This window comes from Gopherus flavomarginatus, chromosome 11 (assembly GCF_025201925.1).
Source record: "Gopherus flavomarginatus isolate rGopFla2 chromosome 11, rGopFla2.mat.asm, whole genome shotgun sequence".
In the NCBI taxonomy this organism is placed as follows: domain Eukaryota; kingdom Metazoa; phylum Chordata; order Testudines; family Testudinidae; genus Gopherus; species Gopherus flavomarginatus.
In genome coordinates, this window is record NC_066627.1 from 16,823,699 (window position 1) to 16,845,129 (window position 21,431).

The 21,431-nt window shown below is 63.4% G+C and overlaps 3 protein-coding genes across 3 annotated transcripts; 1 reads left to right on the forward strand and 2 right to left on the reverse strand.

Annotated features, from left to right (window-relative positions):
- Window positions 1–221: 221 nt before the first annotated feature.
- Window positions 222–8,460, reverse strand: OSGEP (O-sialoglycoprotein endopeptidase). Its single transcript, XM_050917890.1, has 11 exons — window positions 8,303–8,460; window positions 4,717–4,836; window positions 4,372–4,547; window positions 4,179–4,274; window positions 2,531–2,580; window positions 2,331–2,409; window positions 2,081–2,146; window positions 1,429–1,519; window positions 1,007–1,082; window positions 483–581; window positions 222–403 (listed from the first exon to the last, which is right to left on the reverse strand). Exons 1-11 carry the CDS (start codon window positions 8,421–8,423, stop codon window positions 364–366), a joined length of 1,014 nt encoding a protein of 337 aa, XP_050773847.1. The 5' UTR covers window positions 8,424–8,460; the 3' UTR covers window positions 222–363.
- Window positions 8,461–8,593: 133 nt separating this feature from the next.
- Window positions 8,594–13,558, forward strand: APEX1 (apurinic/apyrimidinic endodeoxyribonuclease 1). The gene is made up of 5 exons (XM_050917924.1): window positions 8,594–8,746; window positions 9,248–9,383; window positions 9,637–9,824; window positions 11,680–11,872; window positions 12,120–13,558. Exons 2-5 carry the CDS (start codon window positions 9,323–9,325, stop codon window positions 12,632–12,634), a joined length of 957 nt encoding a protein of 318 aa, XP_050773881.1. The 5' UTR covers window positions 8,594–8,746; window positions 9,248–9,322; the 3' UTR covers window positions 12,635–13,558.
- A 1,061-nt stretch (window positions 13,559–14,619) lies between these two features.
- Window positions 14,620–20,763, reverse strand: PIP4P1 (phosphatidylinositol-4,5-bisphosphate 4-phosphatase 1). The gene is made up of 7 exons (XM_050918027.1): window positions 20,528–20,763; window positions 19,589–19,779; window positions 19,040–19,146; window positions 18,574–18,679; window positions 18,059–18,111; window positions 17,309–17,399; window positions 14,620–17,067 (listed from the first exon to the last, which is right to left on the reverse strand). Exons 1-7 carry the CDS (start codon window positions 20,688–20,690, stop codon window positions 16,924–16,926), a joined length of 855 nt encoding a protein of 284 aa, XP_050773984.1. The 5' UTR covers window positions 20,691–20,763; the 3' UTR covers window positions 14,620–16,923.
- Between the last annotated feature and the right edge of the window lie 668 nt (window positions 20,764–21,431).

Genomic DNA, 21,431 nt, shown 5'->3' on the forward strand with positions numbered 1-21,431 from the left:
CTCCTGACCCACAACCCCTGCCACCCCAGCCCTGGGGTCCCCCCTGCAAAGCTCTGCTGTTATCCCACAGTCCTGACCTGCAGCCCATGGTAGCCAGGCTGAATACCCCAACTCATTGCTCCAATGGAGGGCTTCAGGCTGAGTGGGGCCCGCTGAGGGGCTGGGGCCAGGCCCAGAGGCCACTCCTGCCCAGCCCCCAGGGCTCAGGAAAGGAATCTCAGTTACAAAAGCAAACGTCTTTATTGTGTGTTAGGGCTGAATTCCAGCCAGCGAGGCCCTCAAGCCGCGGTCACCCTGCTCTGCACGGGCCCCGTGGGGGCAGCAGCCGCTTTGGGGCCTGTCCTATGCGTGGGAGGGAAGGGGTTAATCGCGCCAGGTCACCTCCACTTCGTCTGTCCGGTACCTGTGGGGAGAAGAGAGAGTCAGGGGGCTGGGGGTTGCCCCATGGCTGATGCCTCCCCCCTCGCTCCCTCCTCCTCTACCTCTGCGTGATCCATGAATCCTCTAGCTGCGTCACTTGCCCTGTGCGGAACATCTCCCAGCCGGCCTGCGCGATCATGGCTCCATTGTCAATGCAGAACCTGGGGATGTGGGGAGACGAAACCTCCTGCAGGCAGTGTGGCATGGGGGCTAGTGGTTAGAGCAGAAGGGGGCTGGGAACCAGGACTCCTGGGTTCAGCCCCTGGCTCTGGAATGGGAGTGGGGTCTAGTAGATAGGGAAGGGGGCTGGGACCAAGGACTCCCGGGTTCTATCCCCAACTCTGGGGGGGGACTAGGGTCTAATGATTAAAGAGGAGAGGTAGGGGGTTGGGAGCCAGAACTCCTAGGTTCTCTCCTGGCTCCGGGATGGGGTGCCAATGCCCTAAAGCACCATAGCCCAGAATCTCCCAGAGGAATCCAAGAGCCACTGTCTGGAGGGATAATCCCATTGCTCCCACCAAGCTAAGGTGGGCTGAGGGTTGCTGGGACCCTAGCTCCACAGGGCAAGCTGACGGGCAGTCGGTACCTCTCATCTGTAGCAAACAACTTGGCTCCCCTCTCTGCGCACATGATCCGCATCATCTCCTGTAGCCGCATGTTACCTGGGGGAGGGGGCAGGATTAGAGCTTGGGGGGAAGCCACAGGCTGGTGTGGGGTGGTGACACCTGGGGAGGGGGAAGGTTTCAAGCTGAGACCCCAGTCACTAGACACAAGTGACACAAGCTGTGATGGCCTCAGTTAAGCCCAGGCACTAGCCCCAGGCTGTGCCTGCCAGGTTTGAGGGAGAGAGCCCAGCGAGCCCCTGCCCTAGCGCAGCGATCCTGGGGGGAGGGAGATAGGAGGCGAGTGGGGAAGCAGGTGGGGGGCTAAGTATGGGGACCGGGGGGGAGGCAGGGTTCCCATGCAGTGACCCCCCCCCCCCTCGCTCCCCATGGTCCCAGCACGTACAGCCGACGCCGCCCACGATGAGGGCCTCCTGCGAGCCGCAGTGCGCCATGGCCCGCTCCGTGATCTCCACCAGCATCGCAAAGAGCGTCTCCTGGGGGGGCAGTGCAGCTAGGACAGTGCCACTTGCTCCCAACCTGCAGCACCCCCCCCCAGCGCTCCTCGCTCCCGACCCGCAGCACCACCCCCCCCCGCGCTCCTCGCTCCCGACCCGCAGCCCCCTCCCCTCCCCCAAGCACTCCTCACTCCTGACCTACAGGCCCCCCGCCCCTCCTCAGCATGCCTCGCTCCCGACCCACAGCCCCCCCCCTCCCCGCCGCCCCTCACTCACTCCGGACCCGCAGCCCCCCCGGCGCCCCTCACTCACTCCCGACCCACAGCCCCCTCCCCTCCCTGGCGCTCCTCACTCTTGACCCACAGCACCCCCTGCCCCAGCACTCCTCACTCCCGATCGGTAACCCCCCCGGCGCTCCTCATTCCCTCCCCACAGCTCCCACAGTGCTCCTCATGCCAGACTTGCAGCCCCCTTCCCCAGCTCCCATGGTGCTTCTCACTCCCAGCCCGCAGTCCCCACTTCCTGATGTCCAGGGACAGGGCTCCTAACTCTGGACCCACAGCCTCTGCTCCCCCAGCCCTGAGCTGGGCCGTTCCTCACCTGGAGAGAGAAGCAGAGATCCTCCGGGGTGCACTCTCCTGATGCCAGCATCTTGTGAGCCACCTCCTACAGGGCAGAGAGGGGGTTCACGGTGCCCGGGTTCCCTCCCAGCTCAGGGAGCGGAGTGGGGGCTAGTGGGTAGAGCAGGGGCTGGGAGCCAGGACCCCTGGGTTCCCTCCCAGCTCAGGGAGGGGAGTGGGGGCTAGTGGTCAGAGCAGGGGCTGGGAACCAGGACCCCTGGGTTCCTCACCTCTATGTGGGACAGGATCCCTGAGAAGGACACATCCATTCCCTTCACTGTGTAGGGCAGCTCCACCAGCTTCTGTCCCCTGGGGGGGTGCGGGGAGGAGACTGTGTTAGACCCTCCCAGAGCCAGGGATCTAACCCTGACCTCCAGCCCTGCTCCAGCCCCCTGGACCCAACTCCCCTCCCGGAGCTGGTACCACTCACTTCTTCGCCATCTGTTCGATGTTATAGCCAGGGCTGGGGTCATTGGATATCTAGGAGGAAGACACACCAAGGAGGGGTAAGGCTGGATGTGGGGGTACCAGAAGGCCCCATCCCAACCTCCGAGCCCCCCAGGCCCCACGGTGACACTCCCCTCCCTCAACACACACTCACTTTGCTTTGGTCCGTTTGGGGGTGTGTGTGTGTGTGTGAGAGAGAACGGAACTACTTGAAGACACTAGTTCCTTTCAGGCCAAAACCTTTCCTGCAGCGAGGCTCAGGGCAGGGGGATTCAGGTGAAATCGGCTCCCCCAGTTCTGAGCTACAGAGAGGAGAATGAAGCCTGGGGCTCCTTTGCCAAAGCTCTGTATTGATTTACTGCTAAATCTCACAATCATTTTCCACTTCGCTTGCAAAGAAACAAGGAAATTCCAGGCCAAGAACCTCGGTTAGTGCTGAAGATTCCCACAGCCTGCGCCTGGCTTTTAATGGCAGAAAACTGAATGCCAAAAATCTTAGATTAATGTTAAAATTAATGCAAAGTCTCCAACTAAGCGAGCGCAGATTATTTGACAAAAGTATCTAACTTTATGCTGGCTTTAGTTGGAAATGTTTGACTGTAAAGTTACCATTAACCTTAGATTTCGGCATTTATTTTCCCCAATTTCAGGGAGAAAGAGAACAAAAGTTACTGTTTTCTTTAAAAAGCAAGCAAATTCCATGCCAGAAAACCTCATCTTCGCTTGCTCCTGCCACAAGGAAGAAAAGGATTTTACAAGAAATCCAGGCAATTGGGTGTGAGGTTTTTTAAAAATGGAAGGCTATAGAATGTTTGTGATGGGGGGGGGGGGGGATAGCTCAGTGGTTTGAGCATTGGCCTGCTAAACCCAGGGTTCTGAGCTCAATCCCTGAGGGGGCCATTTGGGGATTGGTCCTGCTTTGAGCAAGGGGTTGGACTAGATGATCTCCTGAGGTCCCTTCCAACACTAATAATCTATGATAGAGATCAATTTCAAGTCTTATATAAAGCAAGTTATATGCTAAATATTGTTTGATCTTGTACACTATTCTTGGATCATAGAGAGAATAAAATTGTGAGTTTGTTTAGAAAGCAACCAAAGTAAGAAAATTTGTCTTTGTCTTTAGAAAAAAAAGCAGGGAAATTCCACTCCAAAAAACTTAGGTTAAGTTTAAAATTGCACTGAGTATTTTTCGATGAGCGTGTGCATAAAACCAACACTAATCTGGAATTCCCTTGCATTTAAAATGAACAACTTCACCTCAAACACACCAAAACTTGGAGTCATGTGACTGTTAAAATTTTGAAGCAGCATTTTTCCAATGTTGCTGTCGCTAAATGTTGCTAGCGAAGGAACCAGGGGGATTGGGGAAGATTTCTTTTAGGGCTGATACCTTATTTTAAAAAGCAAGGAAATTAAATACCAAAAAACTTGTTAATGTTGAAGTACCACAATCAGGTAGCAGAGAAGCTCTGGGTGACTCAATAAGAATAGAACCCAAGAGTCCTGACTCCCGGTCATCTGTCCCCCACTCCCACTGTCTCTAACCACTAGACCCACTCCCCCCAGAGCCAGGGATTGAACCCAGGAGTTCTGACTCCCAACCCTCTGGCTCCCCACTGCCCTCTCACCTTCAGCACACGGGCAAAGCGGTCCAGGCAGTTGCCCACGGCGATGTCGATGGTCTCCCCGAAGATGCGATATCGGCGCTCCGAGTACGCGATGACCTGGGCAAGAGGAACAGAGCAGGGGGGATGTACAGGGCTGCTGGGATCTCCTGGGTGGGGGCCTAGTGCGGCGCTGGCAGGGGAGCGTCAGCCCTACCTGGGTGTTGCCCCCGCTGACGTACAGCACGGTGGGGTTCTGGGCACCCGTGATCAGCCGGCCCATCTCAATGTGGCCCACGCAGTGATTGACGCCCAGCAGGGGCTTGTTCCAGAGCTGGGCCAATGTCCGGGCCACCACGGCCACTGTCACCAGTGGGGCGCCCATGCCAGGGCCTGCAGGGAGAGTGCAGGGTCAGCACGAGGCCTTGGGGGTCCACCCACCCCCACTCACCCTGCACGTAGGCTCCCCCCGTGCCCCTCAACTCACTCTGCGCGTAGGCTCCCCCCCCGCCCCCCAACTCACCCTGTGCGTAGGCTCCACCCCAGTCACACCCCCACTCACCCTTGGTGTAGGCCACGCAGTCCACATCTGCAGGCTCCAGCCCTGCCTCCTGCAGAGCCTCCCGTAGCACAGCCAGCACACAGCCCCGGTGATGCCTCGCTGTCTTCCCTGGCAGGAACCCTGCCCCAGAGAGACAGCGTCAGGGGGTGGAGCTGGCAAGGACCAAATGCAGTGGGGATAAAAGGGATCGGATGTGGGGGGCCTGGAAGAAGGAACCAGACTCATCCTGGCCAGGAGCGGTGGGGAAAGGGGACATGTGTTTGTGGGGAGGAGGAGATCAGGAAGCCTGGATTCACCCTGGCCTAGAGAGGGGGCTGGATGAGGGGCCAGGCTCAGAGAGTAGAGAGAACCCAGGGAGGAGAATGGGGAGCTTTGGGGAGGGGGGGTCCCAGGGAGAATCCTGGCAGGATTTGAGACCGGGAGGCCCGGGGGGAGGAGGGTGTTCTAGGGAGGAAGGCTGAACGGGTGCCAGAGCAGGGGGGCAGATGGATGAAGGATGCAGGGCTGGGTAAGGACAGGTGGTCCTGGTGGGGGTCCCTGCAAGGCTTGGGATGAGGAGGCCCAGGGGGAGTGCAGGGGAGATGGAGATTGGGGAGAAGCTGGGGGGATCCCAGGGCGGAGAGGTGGACAGAGGGGGGATGGGTAAGGATGGGGAGGCCTGGGGACAGGTCCCAGGGTAGGGGCACAGGGGGAGATGGGGGGGGTGGATAGAGGGGAAATGGGTAAGGACAGCAGGGGAATGGGGAGGGGCCCCAAAGTGGGGTAGGGAGGCTGGGGGAGGACGGGGGGGCTGGTGAGGGGTCCCGGGGCACTAGGGGGGCGGGGAAGGACGAAGAGGGGGTTAGTAAGGACAGGGCACCCAGGGCGGGGTAAGGGGGCGGATGGGAGGGCCCAGGACGTGGGGGGGCCCAGGGCAGGGTAAGGGAAGGGGCGAACGGGGGGAAGACGCGGCGGAGTAGGGGATGGAGGCAGGAAGGGGGTGAACAGGGAGGCAGGAAGGGGATGGACAGGGGGAGATGGGGCAGGGCAGGGAGCAGACGGGGGGCCCAGGGTGGGGGGAGGCGATGGGTAAGGATGGAGGGCAGGAAGGGAGTGGACGAGGGGCCCGGGGCAGGGTAGGGGATGGGGGCGGGGTAAGGAGGGGGCAGGAAGGGGGTGGATGGGGGAAAATGGGGGCGGGGATGGGGGCAGACGGGGGGCCCGGGGAAGGGTAGGGGGATGGTTAGGGACGGGGGGGCAGGAAGAAGGCACAGGGGGCGGGGGTAGGGGATGGGGGGGCAGAAAGGGGGAAAAAGGGGGGAAGATGGGGCAGATGAGGGGCCCGGGGAAGGGTAGGGGGATGGTTAGGGACGTGGGGGGCAGGAAGGAGGCACAGGGGGCGGGGTAGGGGATGGGGGGGCAGAAAGGGGGCAAAAGGGGGGAAGATGGGGCAGGGTAGGGGATGGGGCAGATGAGGGGGCCCAGGGAAGGGTAGGGGGATGGGTAGGGACGAGGGGGGCAGGATAGGGGCACAGGGGGCGGACGGGGTAGGGGATGGGTAGGGGCGCAGGGGGAGTGGGTAAGGATGAGGGACCTGGGGCAGGGTAGGGGATGGAGGGGCAGAAAGGGGGGAAGATGGGGCAGGGTAGGGGATGCGGCAGATGAGGGGGCCCAGGGAAGAGTAGAGGGATGGGTAGGGACGAGGGGGGCAGAATAGGGGCACAAGGGGCAGGCGGGGGAGCGCCCAGGGCGGGGTAGGGGATGGGAAGGGGCGCAGTGGGAGTGGGTAAGGATGAGGGACCTGGGGCAGGGTAGGGGGATGGCGGGGCGGGGGAAGGAGGCGGTTGAGGGGGCCCAGGGGGAAGATGGGGGCAGGGTAGGGGATGGGTAGAGACGGGGGGAAGAAGGGGGAAGACGGGGGGGCCCGAGGAAGGGTAGGGGGGTGGGTAATGACAGGGGGGCAGGAAGGGGGCACAGAGGGAAGATGGGGACGGGGAGAGGGGATGGGTAGGGATGGAGGGGCAGGAAGGAGGCACAGGGGAAAAGATGAGGGCAGACGGGGGCAGGAAGAGGGCGGGGTAGGGGGCAGGAAGGGGGCAGACGGGGGAGCCCAGGGCGGGGGGGGACCCGGAAAAGGGTGGGGGATGGGGGGTACGGAGGGGCCCGGAGAAGGGTGGAGGATGGGTAGGGACGGGGGGGTCCGGGGAAGGGTGGAGGATGGGTAGGGAAGGGGGAAGATGGGGGCGGACGGGGGGGCCCAGGGAAGGGGGGAAGATGGGGCAAACGGGAGGGGGCCCGGAGAAGGGCGGGGGGATGGGGGGGTACGGAGGGGGCCCGGAGAAGGGCGGGGGGATGGGGGGGTACGGGGGGGTCCGGGGAAGGGGGGGAAGATGGGGGCAGACTGGGGGGCCCGGAGAAGTGTGGGGGGATGGGTAGGGACGGGGGGGGCCCCGGAGAAGGGGGAAGATGGGGCGGGGACGGGGGGGCCCGGAGAAGGGGGGAAGATGGGGGCGGACGGGGGGGGGGCCCAGAGAAGGGCGGGGGGATGGGTAGGGACGGGGGGGGGACCCGGGGAAGATGGGGTGGGGGGGCCCGGGGAAGGGGGGAAGATGGGGCGGACTGGGGGGCCCGGAGAAGGGCGGGGGGATGGGTAGGGGCGGGGGGAAGATGGGGGGGCCTGGAGAAGGGCGGGGGGATGGGTAGGGGCGGGGGGAAGATGCGGGGGCCCCGGAGAAGGGCGGGGGGATGGGTAGGGGCGGGGGGAAGATGCGGAGGCCCCGGAGAAGGGCAAGGGGAGGATGGGGGGGGGCCCGGAGAGGGGCGGGGGGTCCCGGGGAAGATGGGGCGGACCGGGGGAGGATGGGGGGGCCCGGAGAAGGGCGAGGGGAGGATGGGGGGGGCCCGGAGAGGGGCGGGGGGTCCCGGGGAAGATGGGGCGGACCGGGGGAGGATGGGGGGGCCCGGAGAAGGGCGAGGGGAGGATGGGGGGGGCCCGGAGAAGGGCGGGGGGTCCCGGGGAAGGGGGAAGACGGGGCGGACCGGGGGAGGATGGGGGGGGCCCGGAGAAGGGTAGGGGCGGGGGGGAGGATGGGGGGGGCCCGGAGAGGGGCGGGGGGTCCCGGGGAAGGGGGAAGACGGGGCGGACCGGGGGAGGATGGGGGGGGCCCGGAGAAGGGCGAGGGGAGGATGGGGGGGGCCCGGAGAGGGGCGGGGGGTCCCGGGGAAGGGGGAAGACGGGGCGGACCGGGGGAGGATGGGGGGGGCCCGGAGAAGGGTAGGGGCGGGGGGGAGGATGGGGGGGGCCCGGAGAGGGGCGGGGGGTCCCGGGGAAGATGGGGCGGACCGGGGGAGGATGGGGGGGCCCGGAGAGGGGCGGGGGGGCCCGGGGAAGATGGGGCGGACCGGGGGAGGATGGGGGGGCCCGGAGAAGGGCGGGGGGTCCCGGGGAAGGGGGAAGACGGGGCGGACCGGGGGGAGGATGGGGGGGGCCCGGAGAAGGGTAGGGGCGGGGGGGAGGATGGGGGGGCCCGGAGAGGGGCGGGGGGAGGATGGGGGGGGCCCGGAGAAGGGTAGGGGCGGGGGGGAGGATGGGGGGGGCCCGGCTCACCCTGGCCCGGCGCGGGCACGAAGGTCCGGCGGGGGTTGCTCAGCACCCGCCCGTCCCGCACCAGCCCCGCCCCCACCTTGTTGGCGCTGCCCTCCAGCCCCAGCACCGTCACCGCGCGCATGGCCCGGCCGGCGCGGCGCGAGCAGCCCGGGGCCTCCCGCCCCTCTCGCGGCACGTGACACAGGAGTGCTATGGCCACGCCCACTCCCCCCCGCGCGACACCGGAGGTCCCAGACCCTCCCTCCGCACGTGACTCGCGAGTCCCGCCCATTCCCGCCCCGCAGTCCCCTGCAGCCCCGTGACCCGGCCGCACGTGTCCCGGTCGGGCTCTGCTGCGCTTTGTTCCCGGACGGGCCGTGGGGCGCGCGGGGCTCGGAGCGGGGCCTGATTGGCCGGGAGCCGGGCGGGGGTGACTGCGCGGGAGGGCTGCGACCGGCCAGGCAGGTGGGTGTTTATTGTACACGGAGCTTTCTGATTGGCCAGGGAGCGGGTGGGTATCGTGCAGCGAGGGCTGTGATCGGGCAGGTAGGTCGAGGTTTGTTGGCTGTGGGCGTTAACTGGCCAGGGAGCTGGGTGTTTATTTTGCAAGGAGGGCTGTGATTGGCTGGGGAGCGGGAGGTTATTGTGCAAGAAGCTCTGTGATTGGCCAGAGAGCGGGTGGTTATTGTGCTGCGAGGGCTGTGATTGGCCAGGGAGGTCGGGGTTTGTTGGCTGTGGGCATGGGCGTTAATTGGCCAGGGAGCTGGGTGTTTATTTTGCAAGGAGGGCTGCGATTGGCTGGGGAGTGGGGGGAGGGGTTATTATGTGGGTGGCCAGGGATTGGGTAGACTAACGCAAGAAGGTTTGTGATTGGCTGGGAAGGGGACATGGGCATTTGGCCCATCCTCCCTGGTTCTCTGGAGTGCTGGGTGCTGATTGCTGGGTGCCCACCCGCTTCCCCCCTAGGCTGCCCCCAGGATCCTGCGGCTCGTGGCTCGGCGGTGTCGGCTCCTCAGCGCAGGGCCCAGCTGGTGGCGGGAGATGCCCAAACGGGGGAAGAAGGCAGAGGATGTGGACAGCGCGGACGAGCTCGAGGCCACAGGTAACCACGGCCCCGTGGCACAGCAACCCCTTCCTGCTCCCTGGCGCCCCCTTGTGCTTCCCGCGGCACAGTGCTCCGTTCCAAGCCCTGCCCAGACCCTGCGGCATGGCGTTCCTCCATCATTTCTTGTGCATCATGCTAGGAGGGCTGGATTGTCCTTTGGTTTGACCCAGTAGGGCCAGTCTCATGTTCTTGGCACCCCCCGGCTGCTCCATGCCACGTCCCAGCTTTCCTTCTCTCTCCCCCTCCACAGAGCCCGAGGCAAAGAAGAGCAAGAAGGGGGCAGCCAAGGGCCCCAAGGAGAAGGTGGCGGAGAACCCCATCCTGTACCATGATCCGCCCAACAAACTCACTTCCCCCGGTGGGCAGAAGTACACCCTGAAGGTCACGTCGTGGAATGTGGACGGGCTCCGGGCCTGGGTCAAGAAGAAGGGGCTGGAGGTAGGAGTGGCTCTGCTAGTCCTTGCTGGGCTAGGCAGCTCCTCCCCAGTTCGGACCACCTGGGTTGGGGCCCTGGTCTGCAGTGGGTAGTACCAGGGGATAAGGCCACCCCTGCAGCATGGCCTAATGGCTACAGCTAGAGAGCTTACAGCAGGGGGGGCTGGGAGCCAGGACTCCTGGGTTCTGTCCCAGCGAGGGGAGGCGTGTCTAGTGGGTTATAGCGGTGGGGCTGGGAGCCAGGACTTCTGGGTTCTCTTTCTGGCTCTGCCATTGACCTGCTAGGTGACCTTGGGCCGGTCGCTTCCCCTCCTTGTGCGTCAGTTTCCCCACCTTTGCAGTGGGATAAGGATCCTGACCTCCTTTGAGCTCTGCTGAGAAATGCCGTAGCCGAGTTAGGGATTGGGTTGTTTTCCCTGCAGAAAAAATCTTCCAGGTTGGGGGCGGATTTCGCAGTGAATTTCATGGGTCAAATTTTCCACCTGGAGTTTGGATTCCCACATCCACAATTTGGGGATTTTTTGCAAATCCAGAAATTTGAAATTTTTAGATTTATTCCATTTTCCTCTCCTGCTTTGTGCCTCCAAGTTGAGCACAGTGAACAACAGCAGGGCTGTGGGAACGTTGGCGTGCATTGGAAAAGTCACCCAGTATCAGAGATACAGAGCTGCTTAGTGGCCCCTCCCGCTCTGCTGCCGCCCTGGACTCCTAGGTCCCTTCAGTACTCACTAACTCTTCTCCAAAATCAGAGACCTTTGGGGACGTCCTAGAATAGGAGAAAAACAGGCAATCTGAATCCTAGGCATCCTGTCTCTATTACATTTCCATCAGTAAATGGGGATTGGAGTGGGAGGTCCTAAATCTCCAAACGTTTGCTTTTCCTAACCCAGAATGAAATTTTAACTCAAAATGGACCTTTGTCATCCCCCAAATCCCGCTGGACAGGGGGAAAATGTTGCAGCTGTAAAAACTGAAAAGTTAACGTGGGTTCATGAATGGCTGATTCCCTTGAGCCTGGTCCACAGCCAGATTTGTACCTGGTTTGGTTCCAGTGGGATCATTACAATGGGTCTGAAGTCTGGAAAAGGTTTGCGGGGTGAGGACGGATAAGCAGCTGGGTAGGAGCTTGCAGGACATTGCTGGGGCCTGCATACGACTCCAGGATGTAGAAACAGGCGAATCTGGAGTAGGTGCAGAGGTTATTTTACTTCTGGGAGCTGAAGCTTGACAAATGCAGCCTGGTCATAAGGGGACATTTTTAATAATGAAGGTGACTATTCGGAACAATGTGCCAAGAGTCATGGTGGATTCTCCATCTCTGGCCATTTTGAACAGCTATGCGCTAGGAATTGTTGCAGGGCGGTTCGCCAACCTGTGCTATCTAAGCGGTCAGATGAAACGATTCCACCGGTCCCTTCTGGCCTTGGATCCGGGACTGTCCGTAGTGTGGAAGCAGTTTTACTGGTCTCAAAGTGCTGTTGCTGGTCTGGCTGGTCCCCAGCAAGCAGTGCCGGAGATCCACAGCCGGGGGCAGGGAGGACTTGTGTGCTCCGAGGGAAGGGATAAATCAGAGGGAAGTGGGGTGAAGCTGGGGGGCAGGATACCTGGGTTCTGTTCCTCATCCTATGAGGTTCCCAGAGAAAGGGGATGGGGGGTTCCTGAGAAGAGAGGGGGCAGTAGCAGAGTTGGAGCACAGTGGGGCACCTATGACATCATGCTGTACCCAAGGGATAGACCTCAGGAGTCCTGCCTCTCATGCCCCCCCCCCCAACCTTTAGCCCCACTCCTCTCGCAAGGCTGGAGAGGGATTCCAGGTCTCCAGGCTCCCAGCCCCGCTGACCCCGCTTTCCCCACACAGTGGGTGCGTGAGGAGGACCCCGACGTGCTGTGCCTGCAGGAGACCAAGTGTGCAGAGAAGCTGCTGCCCCCTGAGATGCGGGAGATGCCCGAGTACCCCCACAAGTACTGGGCCTGCGCTGGCGCCAAGGAGGGCTACAGTGGGGTGGCTCTGCTCTGCAAGACTGAGCCACTCAGCATCACCTACGGCATCGGTAGGGACCTGCCCCACCCCCCAGCCTCTGCCTGCTGAGCCCGTGCTCCCTGCCCACTGTGCCCCCTACCAACCTCTGCCTGCAGACCCCTTTGCCCGCTGCCAGGCCCCCTGCGCCTCAGCCAGCCCTCTGGCCTTTCCCCTTGTCCCCTGGCCCGTGCATCCCCCAAACCCATGGCCTTTTCCCTTGACCCCTGCCCATGGCCTCTCCTCTTTGCCTCTGACACGTGCCCCGTGTCTCCCTGCAGGTGAGGAGCAGCACGACCAGGAGGGCCGGGTGATCACGGCCGAATTCCCCTCGCACTTCCTGGTGACGGCCTATGTGCCCAACGCGGGCCGGGGGCTGGTGCGGCTGGAGTACCGCCAGCGCTGGGATGCTGCCTTCCGGGCCTACCTGCGCGGGCTGGATGCTCGCAAGCCCCTGGTGTTGTGCGGGGACCTCAACGTGGCCCACGCTGAGATCGACCTGAAGAACCCCAAGGGCAACAAGAAGTCGGCGGGCTTCACGCCCGAGGAGCGCCAGGGCTTTGGGGAGCTGCTGGCGGCCGGCTTCACTGACACCTTCCGCCACCTCTACCCCGATACGCCCCACGCCTACACCTTCTGGACTTACATGATGAATGCTCGCGCCAAGAACGTGGGCTGGCGCCTCGACTACTTCCTGGTCTCGACACGCCTGCTGGGGGCGCTGTGCGACAGCAAGATCCGCTCCCAGGCCATGGGCAGTGACCACTGCCCCATCACTCTCTACATGGCCCTGTGAGCGGGGTGGGGGGGGCCGTACAGCCCGATATGGTCCCAACACCCCTGTACGGCCCTGGGAGCAGGGTGGCCTATGCTATGGCCGTGACACCCATGTAGCCATGTGAGCAGCATGGGGGAGGGTGGGCCATACAGCCTGATATGGCTCTGACAGTCCATATGGCCCTGGGATGGGGAGGTTGCACCATACAGCCTGCTATGGTCCTTATGGCCCTATATGGCTCTGCACGGGGAGGCCATACAGCCTGATATGGCCTGAACACTCCTGTATAGCCCTGTGAGCGAGGGTTGAGGCCATACAGCTAGGTATGGGCTCAACACCCCCTCTATAGCTGTGGGAGTGGGCCCATACACCTCTCTATGGCCCTGCATGAGGTGGGGGGATCTGCCCCCTCTCTCTATAGTCTTGTAAGCAGGGTGGCCCGTACACCCCTCTATGGTTTTGTGAGCAAGAGGGGATTGGGCCCATGTGCCCCTATATGGCCCTGTGAGACCAGGGAGTAGAGGGAAAGGGCCCCCCACACCATGATCAGGGGTGACTTTGCCCCCAAAATGAGACCTGATTCAACCCCCCAACTTGTGGGTCCTGGCCCTTTACCATCCCAGAGACCAGGAGCCCCCAAATTCAGCCCTGAACCCCCGAACTCACCTAGTGACACTCCAGTCCCAGAGGCCAGGAGCACCCCCCCCACACACATGAGCAGAGCCCCCTGAACTCATATACTCAGGGCCATCCAAGAAACACCCCCCATATACCAGCCTCCCCTCTTGCTGCCCCCCATCCGAGCCTCCAGAGAATTTCTCACCCCAGGAGCTATTTTTTTACCTGTAGAATTAAGCTGCTGCCTCACCTTGAGACCAGCCCCCCATTCTCTGTGGGGGGCCACAGAGCTGTGAGGAGCATTGATTAAAGGCTTTGAAAGGAGATGCGGTGTTTCATCTCACCCTGGCGGGACTGGGGGACATTCACCCTCATGCTGCTCCTTGGCCTTTCTAGCTGGGGTCCCCCACAGGAGGCAGCTGCGAGTGAAGGTGGGCAGAGATGGACTGGGGTCCCTGCCTGGGACATCACAGCCTAGAACGGAGGGATCCCTGCAGACCCTCAGCTTCCAGTTACAGAAATAACTGCTGAGCCAGGTGGAGCTGCCCTGAGCGTGACCGATGCTGCCTGGGTCTGCAGAGAGCCTGAGCCCATTGATGGGAAAGAGAGAGGAAGAACTGTCCCATGCATCTTGGTGGGGTGCTCTGGGGGAACCCCACCAACTCCATGCCTGAAAGGGGGGGTTGGGGTGCAACAAAAGGGCAGAGCCTTATGGCTCCTGGGTAGGGCAGGGACAGGTGTTACCTTACTCCATCCGTGGCTGGTTCAGCTACACGTGGGCCAAGGAGAAGTTGGGGTCCTACAGAGGGATAGCCTCAGGGGGCCCCACAACTCCAGCAAAGGTGTGGATCCAGCCCTGGCCCGGTGGAGACACCAGTCCACACACAGGACACTTCTCTCCCAGGATTCTTGTTACATACCCTGCCCCTCCCACCCCTCGGAGCTGGGAGAGAACCCAGGAGTCCTGGCTCCCAGCTGTAACTACTAGACCCCATTCCCCTCCCAGAAATCCACATCCAAGGGAGGAGCAGGAGGCTCTAGGGGGTGCCAGCACTCAGGACTGAGCTCCAACCGGCCCCCTAGCTGGATACCTCAGACACCTTCAACGACTGCCCACCTAGGAGGTGCCAGCCCCCTGGTAGGGACCGGCTGGTGGGGAATGGGACATGGGGCCTTTTCCCTCCAGGGGGTACCAGCTCAGATCAGGCCTCACAGTGCGGGCAGGCGGGCTGAGGAGTGTGCCCCTCCCTCCCCCCCTCCATGGCTGTTCATTTGTCCCTGTGGTGTAACAAGCTGGTGGGCTCTCAGCCTAGCAACAGGCCCCACAGACCCAGGCCCCCCCCACCGGTCACCGTGGGGCAGAGCGAGGGAGCCAGGCAGGTGGGTGGCATGTGGAATCTCTTTATTTACAGTCAGGGTGTCCATCAGGCTGGGACAGACACACCGGGTTAAAGTAGCGCTGCACGGGGTGGGCTGGGGGGAAAGAGCTGGGGCTGGATTTAAATAGCTATGTACAGGAGAGGGGTCAGTATGTACAAGCCAGAGCAGCGAGGAGCCCCAGGAACGGGGATGCACCCCTGTCCCACCCCGCAAAGATCCCTGAAGAACCAAGGCCAGAGATGTTCCATTCTCCCTCCCCAAGCGGGAAGCCAGCACCAGGCGCCCCTCATCACCAGCCCTCTGGGGAGCTCACCCTGGTCCCCTGCAGCCCACTGGGGGTCCTCAAACCACACCCCAGCGGAAGCAGGGCCCAGCCAAGGGGCGTGTGGAGAGGGGACTGAGTTAGTATCACACGCCCCCATGCAGCAATGGGGGCAGCGCTCTGCTCCCCAGACTGCAGCAATCAGCTCAAGGGGTGGGGTGGGGGTGAGGGGCTGGATGGGAAGGGGTGGCTGTGGGGGGGAGCTCAGAGACATGCTGGGAAGGCTCAGGGCCCCCATGCAAGGGGGCTATTACCCATTGCCCCCCCCACCGAATGTGCAAAGAACCAGAGCAGCCGTGATGGGGGGGGAGAGAAGAAGAGCAAACCCAGAGCAGCTTCCCCCCAGGCAGCAGAGACAGTGCCCCCAGCTGCCCCTGCTGAGGGGAGGATTGGGACAGGGGCTGCTCTGCCCCAGCTCCTCCACCCAAATAAAAGTTACCTTTGGTCCCTAAACAGAGCAGGGGCACAGGCCTTTCCCCTCTAGGCAGCACTGCTCACATCCAGCCCCAGCGTGGACACTGGCTGGCTCGGGGGCAGGGAAGGGGCCCAGGGTCTTTCCCCTCTAGGAGATGCCGGCTCCCATCTGGCCCCAGGACAGGGACTGGCTGGTTCAGTGAGGAAGGGAACGGGACATGGGGTCTGTTCCCTCTAGAGGGCGCCAGCTCCCACGAGGCCCCAGGGCAGAGACCTGTCTGGCTTGGGAGGGATGGGGGCATGGCTGACAGAGCACAGATCAGTGGGGTGAATGGTGGCCTAAGAGGTGACCCCATCATGAAGCAGCAGTGAGCTGAATCCTTCTCATCCCCCGGTGGCAGCTCCCCTCCCCAGCAGGTCCCACCCCCCAGAATGAACTCAATGTCCCCCCACTGTGGGGCCCCCTCCCACGCCACTTCCCTGCAGGCCAAAGGGGTGCTGGGCATGGCAGTGCCTCCATCAGGAGGGATGTGGGACCCCCAGTGACTAAGCAGCCATCGGGGCTTCCTTCTGGCCACGTCATCCTGGGCAGTGAGTTGCCGCTCCGTCAGCCAGGGTCCCTTCGGTGCGGGGGGTGTTGTGAGGAGGGGAGGAGGAGGTTCCAGCTCCAGTGTCACTTGCGAGGGGGTGGTGAGTCCCATCTCCATTGTTCAGTATCCCTTGGGTGGGGGGTCCTAGCTCTGTCATCCAGTGCCCCTTGGGTGCATGGGGTTTCCGGGGTGGTGGATTCCAGCTCCATCGTCCAGTGTCCCTTGGGTGTGTGGGATCTCCGACATGGTGGGTCTCAGCTCCATTGTCCAGAGTCCCTTGGGTGCGTGGGGTCTCCGAGGTATTGGGTCCCAGCTCCATCGTCCAGTGTCCCTTGGGTGTGTGAGGTCTCCGGCACGGTGGGTCTCAGCTCCATCGTCCAGTGTCCCTTGGGTGCGTGGAGTCTCCAGGGTGGTGAGTCCCAGATCCATCATCCAGTGTCCCTTGAGTGCGGGGGATGTTGTGGGGAGGGGAGGAGGAGGAGGAGGAGGAGGTTCCAGCTCCAGTGTCCCTTGGGAGGGGGTGGTGGGTCCCAACTCCATCGTCCAGTGTCCCTTGGGTGTGTGGGGTCTCCGGCATGGTTGGTCTCAGCTCCGTCGTCCAGTGTCCCTTGGGCGTGTGGGGTCTCTGGGGTGGTGGGTCCCAGCTCCATCATCCAGTCTCCCTTGGGGGGCGGGGGGGTGTCCTATCTCTGTCACCCAGCGTCCCTTGGCTAGGTGGGTCCCAGCCAAGCCACTGTAATCCAGCTCCCTCTCTGGTTGGTCCAGACAGAGCTACCATAGTTCAGCTGCCCTCTTGGGCTGGTGGGCCCCTAGCCCTTGAGACCACTGCAGCCGCCTCCATTGGTCCCGTCCTGTGGGGGTCTCCTGCTCAGGCTCCGGCAGGTTGGGAGGGGAGCAGGACCAAGGCGAGAGGCACGGGAGCGGACCAGGGGGCTGGGCAGGAGCTGACTGAGATGGGCGGGGCTCCCCGCGGCAGGGGCGGCTCAGGAGAAGTTCTGGACGGGGTGGCTGACTCGCATGCAGGCCCAGTACATGGCCCGGCCCAGACACAGCACGGCCAGGAGAATGATAAGCGCCCAGGAGGCGTAGATCCCACTGTACCGCCGGGCGTGCCTCCATGTGCCAAACTGCACGGAGAGAGACAGCAGGGTCAGGACTCCTGGGTTCCAGCCCGGCTCTGCACGGGGAGCGGGGGTCTAATGGTTGGGGGGAGGGGTTTGGAATCAGGACTCCTGGGTTCTATGTCCAACAGGCCCTTCCCCACTCAATGCCCCCTTTCTCCCAGGGCAGCACAGAGACTCGGACGCCATGGGCAGTCCTACGGCTCCATCAGCACGGCCCGCTCCCCTGCCTCGGTCACACACTCACCGCTAGGCCTGTGGCAGCTACAGCCACTAGGACACCCAGGAGAAGGCAGCAGATGCATCTCTTCCAGGGGTACCTGCGCCCAATGGAGGAGCTGGGGGGAGAGAGTCAGAGTCAGACATGGACACCCAGGAGTCCTGGCCCCCGGCCCCATTCCTCTCCCAGAGCTGGGGAGAGAGCCCAGGAGTCCTGGCCCCCGGCCCCATTCCTCTCCCAGAGCTGGGGAGAGAGCCCAGGAGTCCTGGCCCCCGGCCCCATTCCTCTCCCAGAGCTGGGGAGAGAGCCCAGGAGTCCTGGCCCCCAGCCCCATTCCTCTCCCAGAGCTGGGGAGAGAACCCAGGAGTCCTGGCCCCCGGCCCCATTAGACCCCACTCCTCTCCCAGAGCTGGGGAGAGAACCCAGGAGTCCTGGCCCCGGCCCCATTCCTCTCCCAGAACTGGGGAGAGAACCCAGGAGTCCTGGCCCCCGGCCCCACTCCTCTCCCAGAACTGGGGAGAGAACCCAGGAGTCCTGGCCCCCGGCCCCACTCCTCTCCCAGAGCTGGGAAGAGAACCCAGGAGTCCTGCCTCTGAGCTCAACCACTCCCCATGCCCATAGACCCCACACTTAGGCCTCGCTTTCCCAGCTCCTTCCACTCCTCGGCCTCCCCAGCCCATGAGGGCCCAGTCCCATCCCCAGGACCAGGCCTCTCTCTGGCCTGCAGCTGTGGCTTGGGGCAATGGGTCCCGCCGTGGGGAGGGGCAAGAAACTTACACTTTGCGGCAGTGCGGGCAGCGGGCTAAGGTGCGGTCTGTGAACTCTGTCCACTGGGAGAATGAGAACCAGAGAGAAACACACATGGGAAGCCCAGCCTTCTGCTCTACCCACTGCACCCCACGCCCCTCCCACAGCCAGAACCCAGGAGTCCTGGTTCCCAGCCTCCCACTCTACCCACTGCACCCCACGTCCCTCCCACACCCAGAACCCAGGAGTCCTGGCTCCCAGCCTCGTGCTCTACCCACTGCACCCCACGTCCCTCCCACACCCAGAACCCAGGAGTCCTGGCTCCCAGCCTCCCGCTCTACCCACTGCACCCCACGCTCCTCCCACAGCCAGAACTCAGGAGTCCTGGCTCCCAGCCTTCTGCTCTACCCACTAGACTCCCCTCCTATAACCACAGATAGAACCCAGGAGTCCTAGTTCCCAGCCCTCCTGCTGAACCCCATTACACCCCGCACCTCTCTCAGAGCCAGGGACAGAACCCAGGAGTCCTGGCTGCCCCTGCTTACCAGGAAAGTATTCTTGCAGTGCCCACAGATGACCCGCACTCCCACAGGCTGGGGCTCGGGGCTCAGGGGCCCTGGGTGCACCGGGCCCAGGTTAATGATTCTTTTGCTGCAGCAGGCGAGAGAAAGCAACACAGATGAAACTGGAGCCCTGCCCTGTCCTGGTTACCAAGCCAGGCTGTGACCCAGGGACCACTGGTGCCAACTGGCAGGAGGCACGGGGGTGCCCAGGAGGTTACAGGGATCCCCAGGGTCCGATAGCTGCACACTAATTCACCACGAGACATTTACATGGCTGAGAGCGAGGGCGTTGTATCTACACTGGAAGTTGTGTTTCTGAAGCGAAGGCTGGTCGGGCACAGACAAGCCTTCCTCCCACTCAGGAGCCCTGGGAAGCGTCACCCAGGCCTGGCGTGCCCTCAGTGCCGCCCTCCCCCCCGGCAACGGGGGAAACCTTTCTGTGGCTCACCAGTAGGGCCGGGGGCAGGCGATGCGCTGGGACGTCACCTTGCAGATCAGCAGGCAGTTGCAGGGACATCTCACATACTTCTTCCCTGGGGGAGCATTCTTGATCGGCTGCAGCAGAGACAAAGAGGAGGCCTGAGCCTGGGGGGTGCTGGAGGCCAGGACTCCTGGGTTCTATCCCTGGCTCTGGAGGCAGCATAGCAAGCTCAGATCTTTTGCTCCACTTCCCCTGGCCCCAGCCTCGGGGTCTCCCAGCTCCATCTAAATCCCAAGGGAATCTTCAGAACTGAGAATTACCATTCCAGCTCTACAGGGTAACCTTCTTCCGACGCCTTCTGCCAAGGGCCAACAAACAATCCCCAAATCCCTCCCATTCCTGGGGGGCCCCTCAAAGGCCCCAGCCAGGCTCGCTGGAAAGACAAAGACAGGCATACAGTGGGAGAAGAGGGCAGTGGGACCTCGTGGGGAGGTTAATGGGGGATCCAGCCCCTCCCAGGGGACAGCTGCGAGATCACCCCAGCCTGGCCCAGCCCCCACGGGGCTCCCAGCTCACCGTAGCCTCGTTGCAGACGCTGCACTTCACCACGTGCTGGTGCATCTTGCCCTCCACGTTGATGAGGCTCTGGCAGACGCGGCAGGTGATCATGGGGGCGCTGCCGCTGTCGGGGCTGGCCATGGGGGAGTAGGGCGGGGGGTCCTCGCCGGGCAGCACAGCTGGATGCCCATCCGGGAACGGTGGGAAGCCTGGGCAAGGGAACCACAGGCTACAGCCACCCATAGTGCAGCCTGCGCTAGGCCCCTTAGCCACAGCCACCTCCCCAAGCTCCTTCCCCAGTGCCAGTGCCACCCTCCAGCCATCAGCTCAGCAACCCACAGAGCTCCGCCCAGTTCCATTAGACCCGCCCACCAGCCCCTCCCTGACATCTGCAGCCTCCCACAGCCCCACCCACTGAGAGCCCTAACCCCACCCTGGAACCCGCAGCCCCGCCCACCGACACCCCTAACCCCGCCCCTGCAGCCTCCACAGCCCCGCCCACCAAGCCCCCTAACCCCAACCCAGAACCTACAGCCCCGCCCACCGACACCCCTAACCCCGGCCCTGCATCCCCCACAGCCCCGCCCACAGACCCCTAACTCCACCCCTGAACCTGCAGCCCCGCCCACCGAGACCCTTAACCCCGCCCCCGAACCTGCAGCCCCCACACACCCCCGCCCACCGAGACCCCTAACCCCGCCCCCGAATCTGCAGCCCCCACAGCCCCGCCCACCAAGACTCCTAACCCCGCCCCGGAGCCTGCAGCCCCCACAGCCCCGCCCACCGAGACCCCTAACCCCGCCCCCGAACCTGCAGCCCCCACAGCCCCGCCCACCGAGACCCCTAACCCCGCCCCCGAATCTGCAGCCCCCACAGCCCCGCCCACCGAGACTCCTAACCCCGCCCCGGAGCCTGCAGCCCCCACAGACCCGCGGGGCCGTGGGGCGGGCCGCTCACCATGGGGCGGGGCCGGCTTCCCTGCCGCGGGGCCCCCGTAGGGCGGGAGCGGCGCGGAGGGCACGAGCCCCCCAGGCCCGGCCAGGGTCCCGCCCGCCCCGGGAGTGCCCGGCTCGCCAAGCTCCGCGGGCAGCAACGGGGAGCGTTCTCCATCCCCCGACATCGCCGCTTCCCGGCTGCCGTAGCGCCTGTCCCCGGCTCCCCGCAGTGACGTCCTGGGTCACGTGAGGGGGTAGCCGCCTATTGGCCAAGATACAACTGGGCAGCCCTCAACTTACGCTAGCGTCACGTGAGCCTTTGCCGTCCTCTCATTGACTGGCTGCGGGCACTTCCTAGCACGTGACATCAGTTCTCGCTTCCTATTGGCTAGATTCGTCTCCCTCCTCATGTGACCCGAACTGCGCTCCCTCAATGGGTCGACCAACGGCGCCTTTTCCCACGTGACCCCTGAGGCTTCTCTTACAGGCTGATCCCCCCAATCAGTCCCACATGATGAAGGCAACATCCTCTGATTGGCCAATCGCTCAGCCCGTTGAATCGTCATCACTTTCAAGTCTCCTGATTGGCTGGACACAACAACCGCTGCCCGCGACCCCGCCGGCCCCCGCTGTTGGCGGGCGTCCAACTCTCCCTGTCCATGTGACTCCCCAAGCCCCGCCCCCATTGGCTGCTCCCGCCCGCCTCCAGGCGCAGTTGGCTGTTTCCCCTGTTAGCTGAGTCGAGCCCCGGCCCGTTGGCCATAACCCCTCCCCCAGTGCTGCCCCCCCCCACTGCCTGGCAACGACCCTCCTTGTAACCACGCCCCCCGCAACCCTGGGCTCCTTGTCAGGGGGAGGGGGGAGCTCTGCCTGTGGGGCGTGACTGAGCGCGTCGGGGGGCGGGGCCATTCAAGGCTCCACCCCGA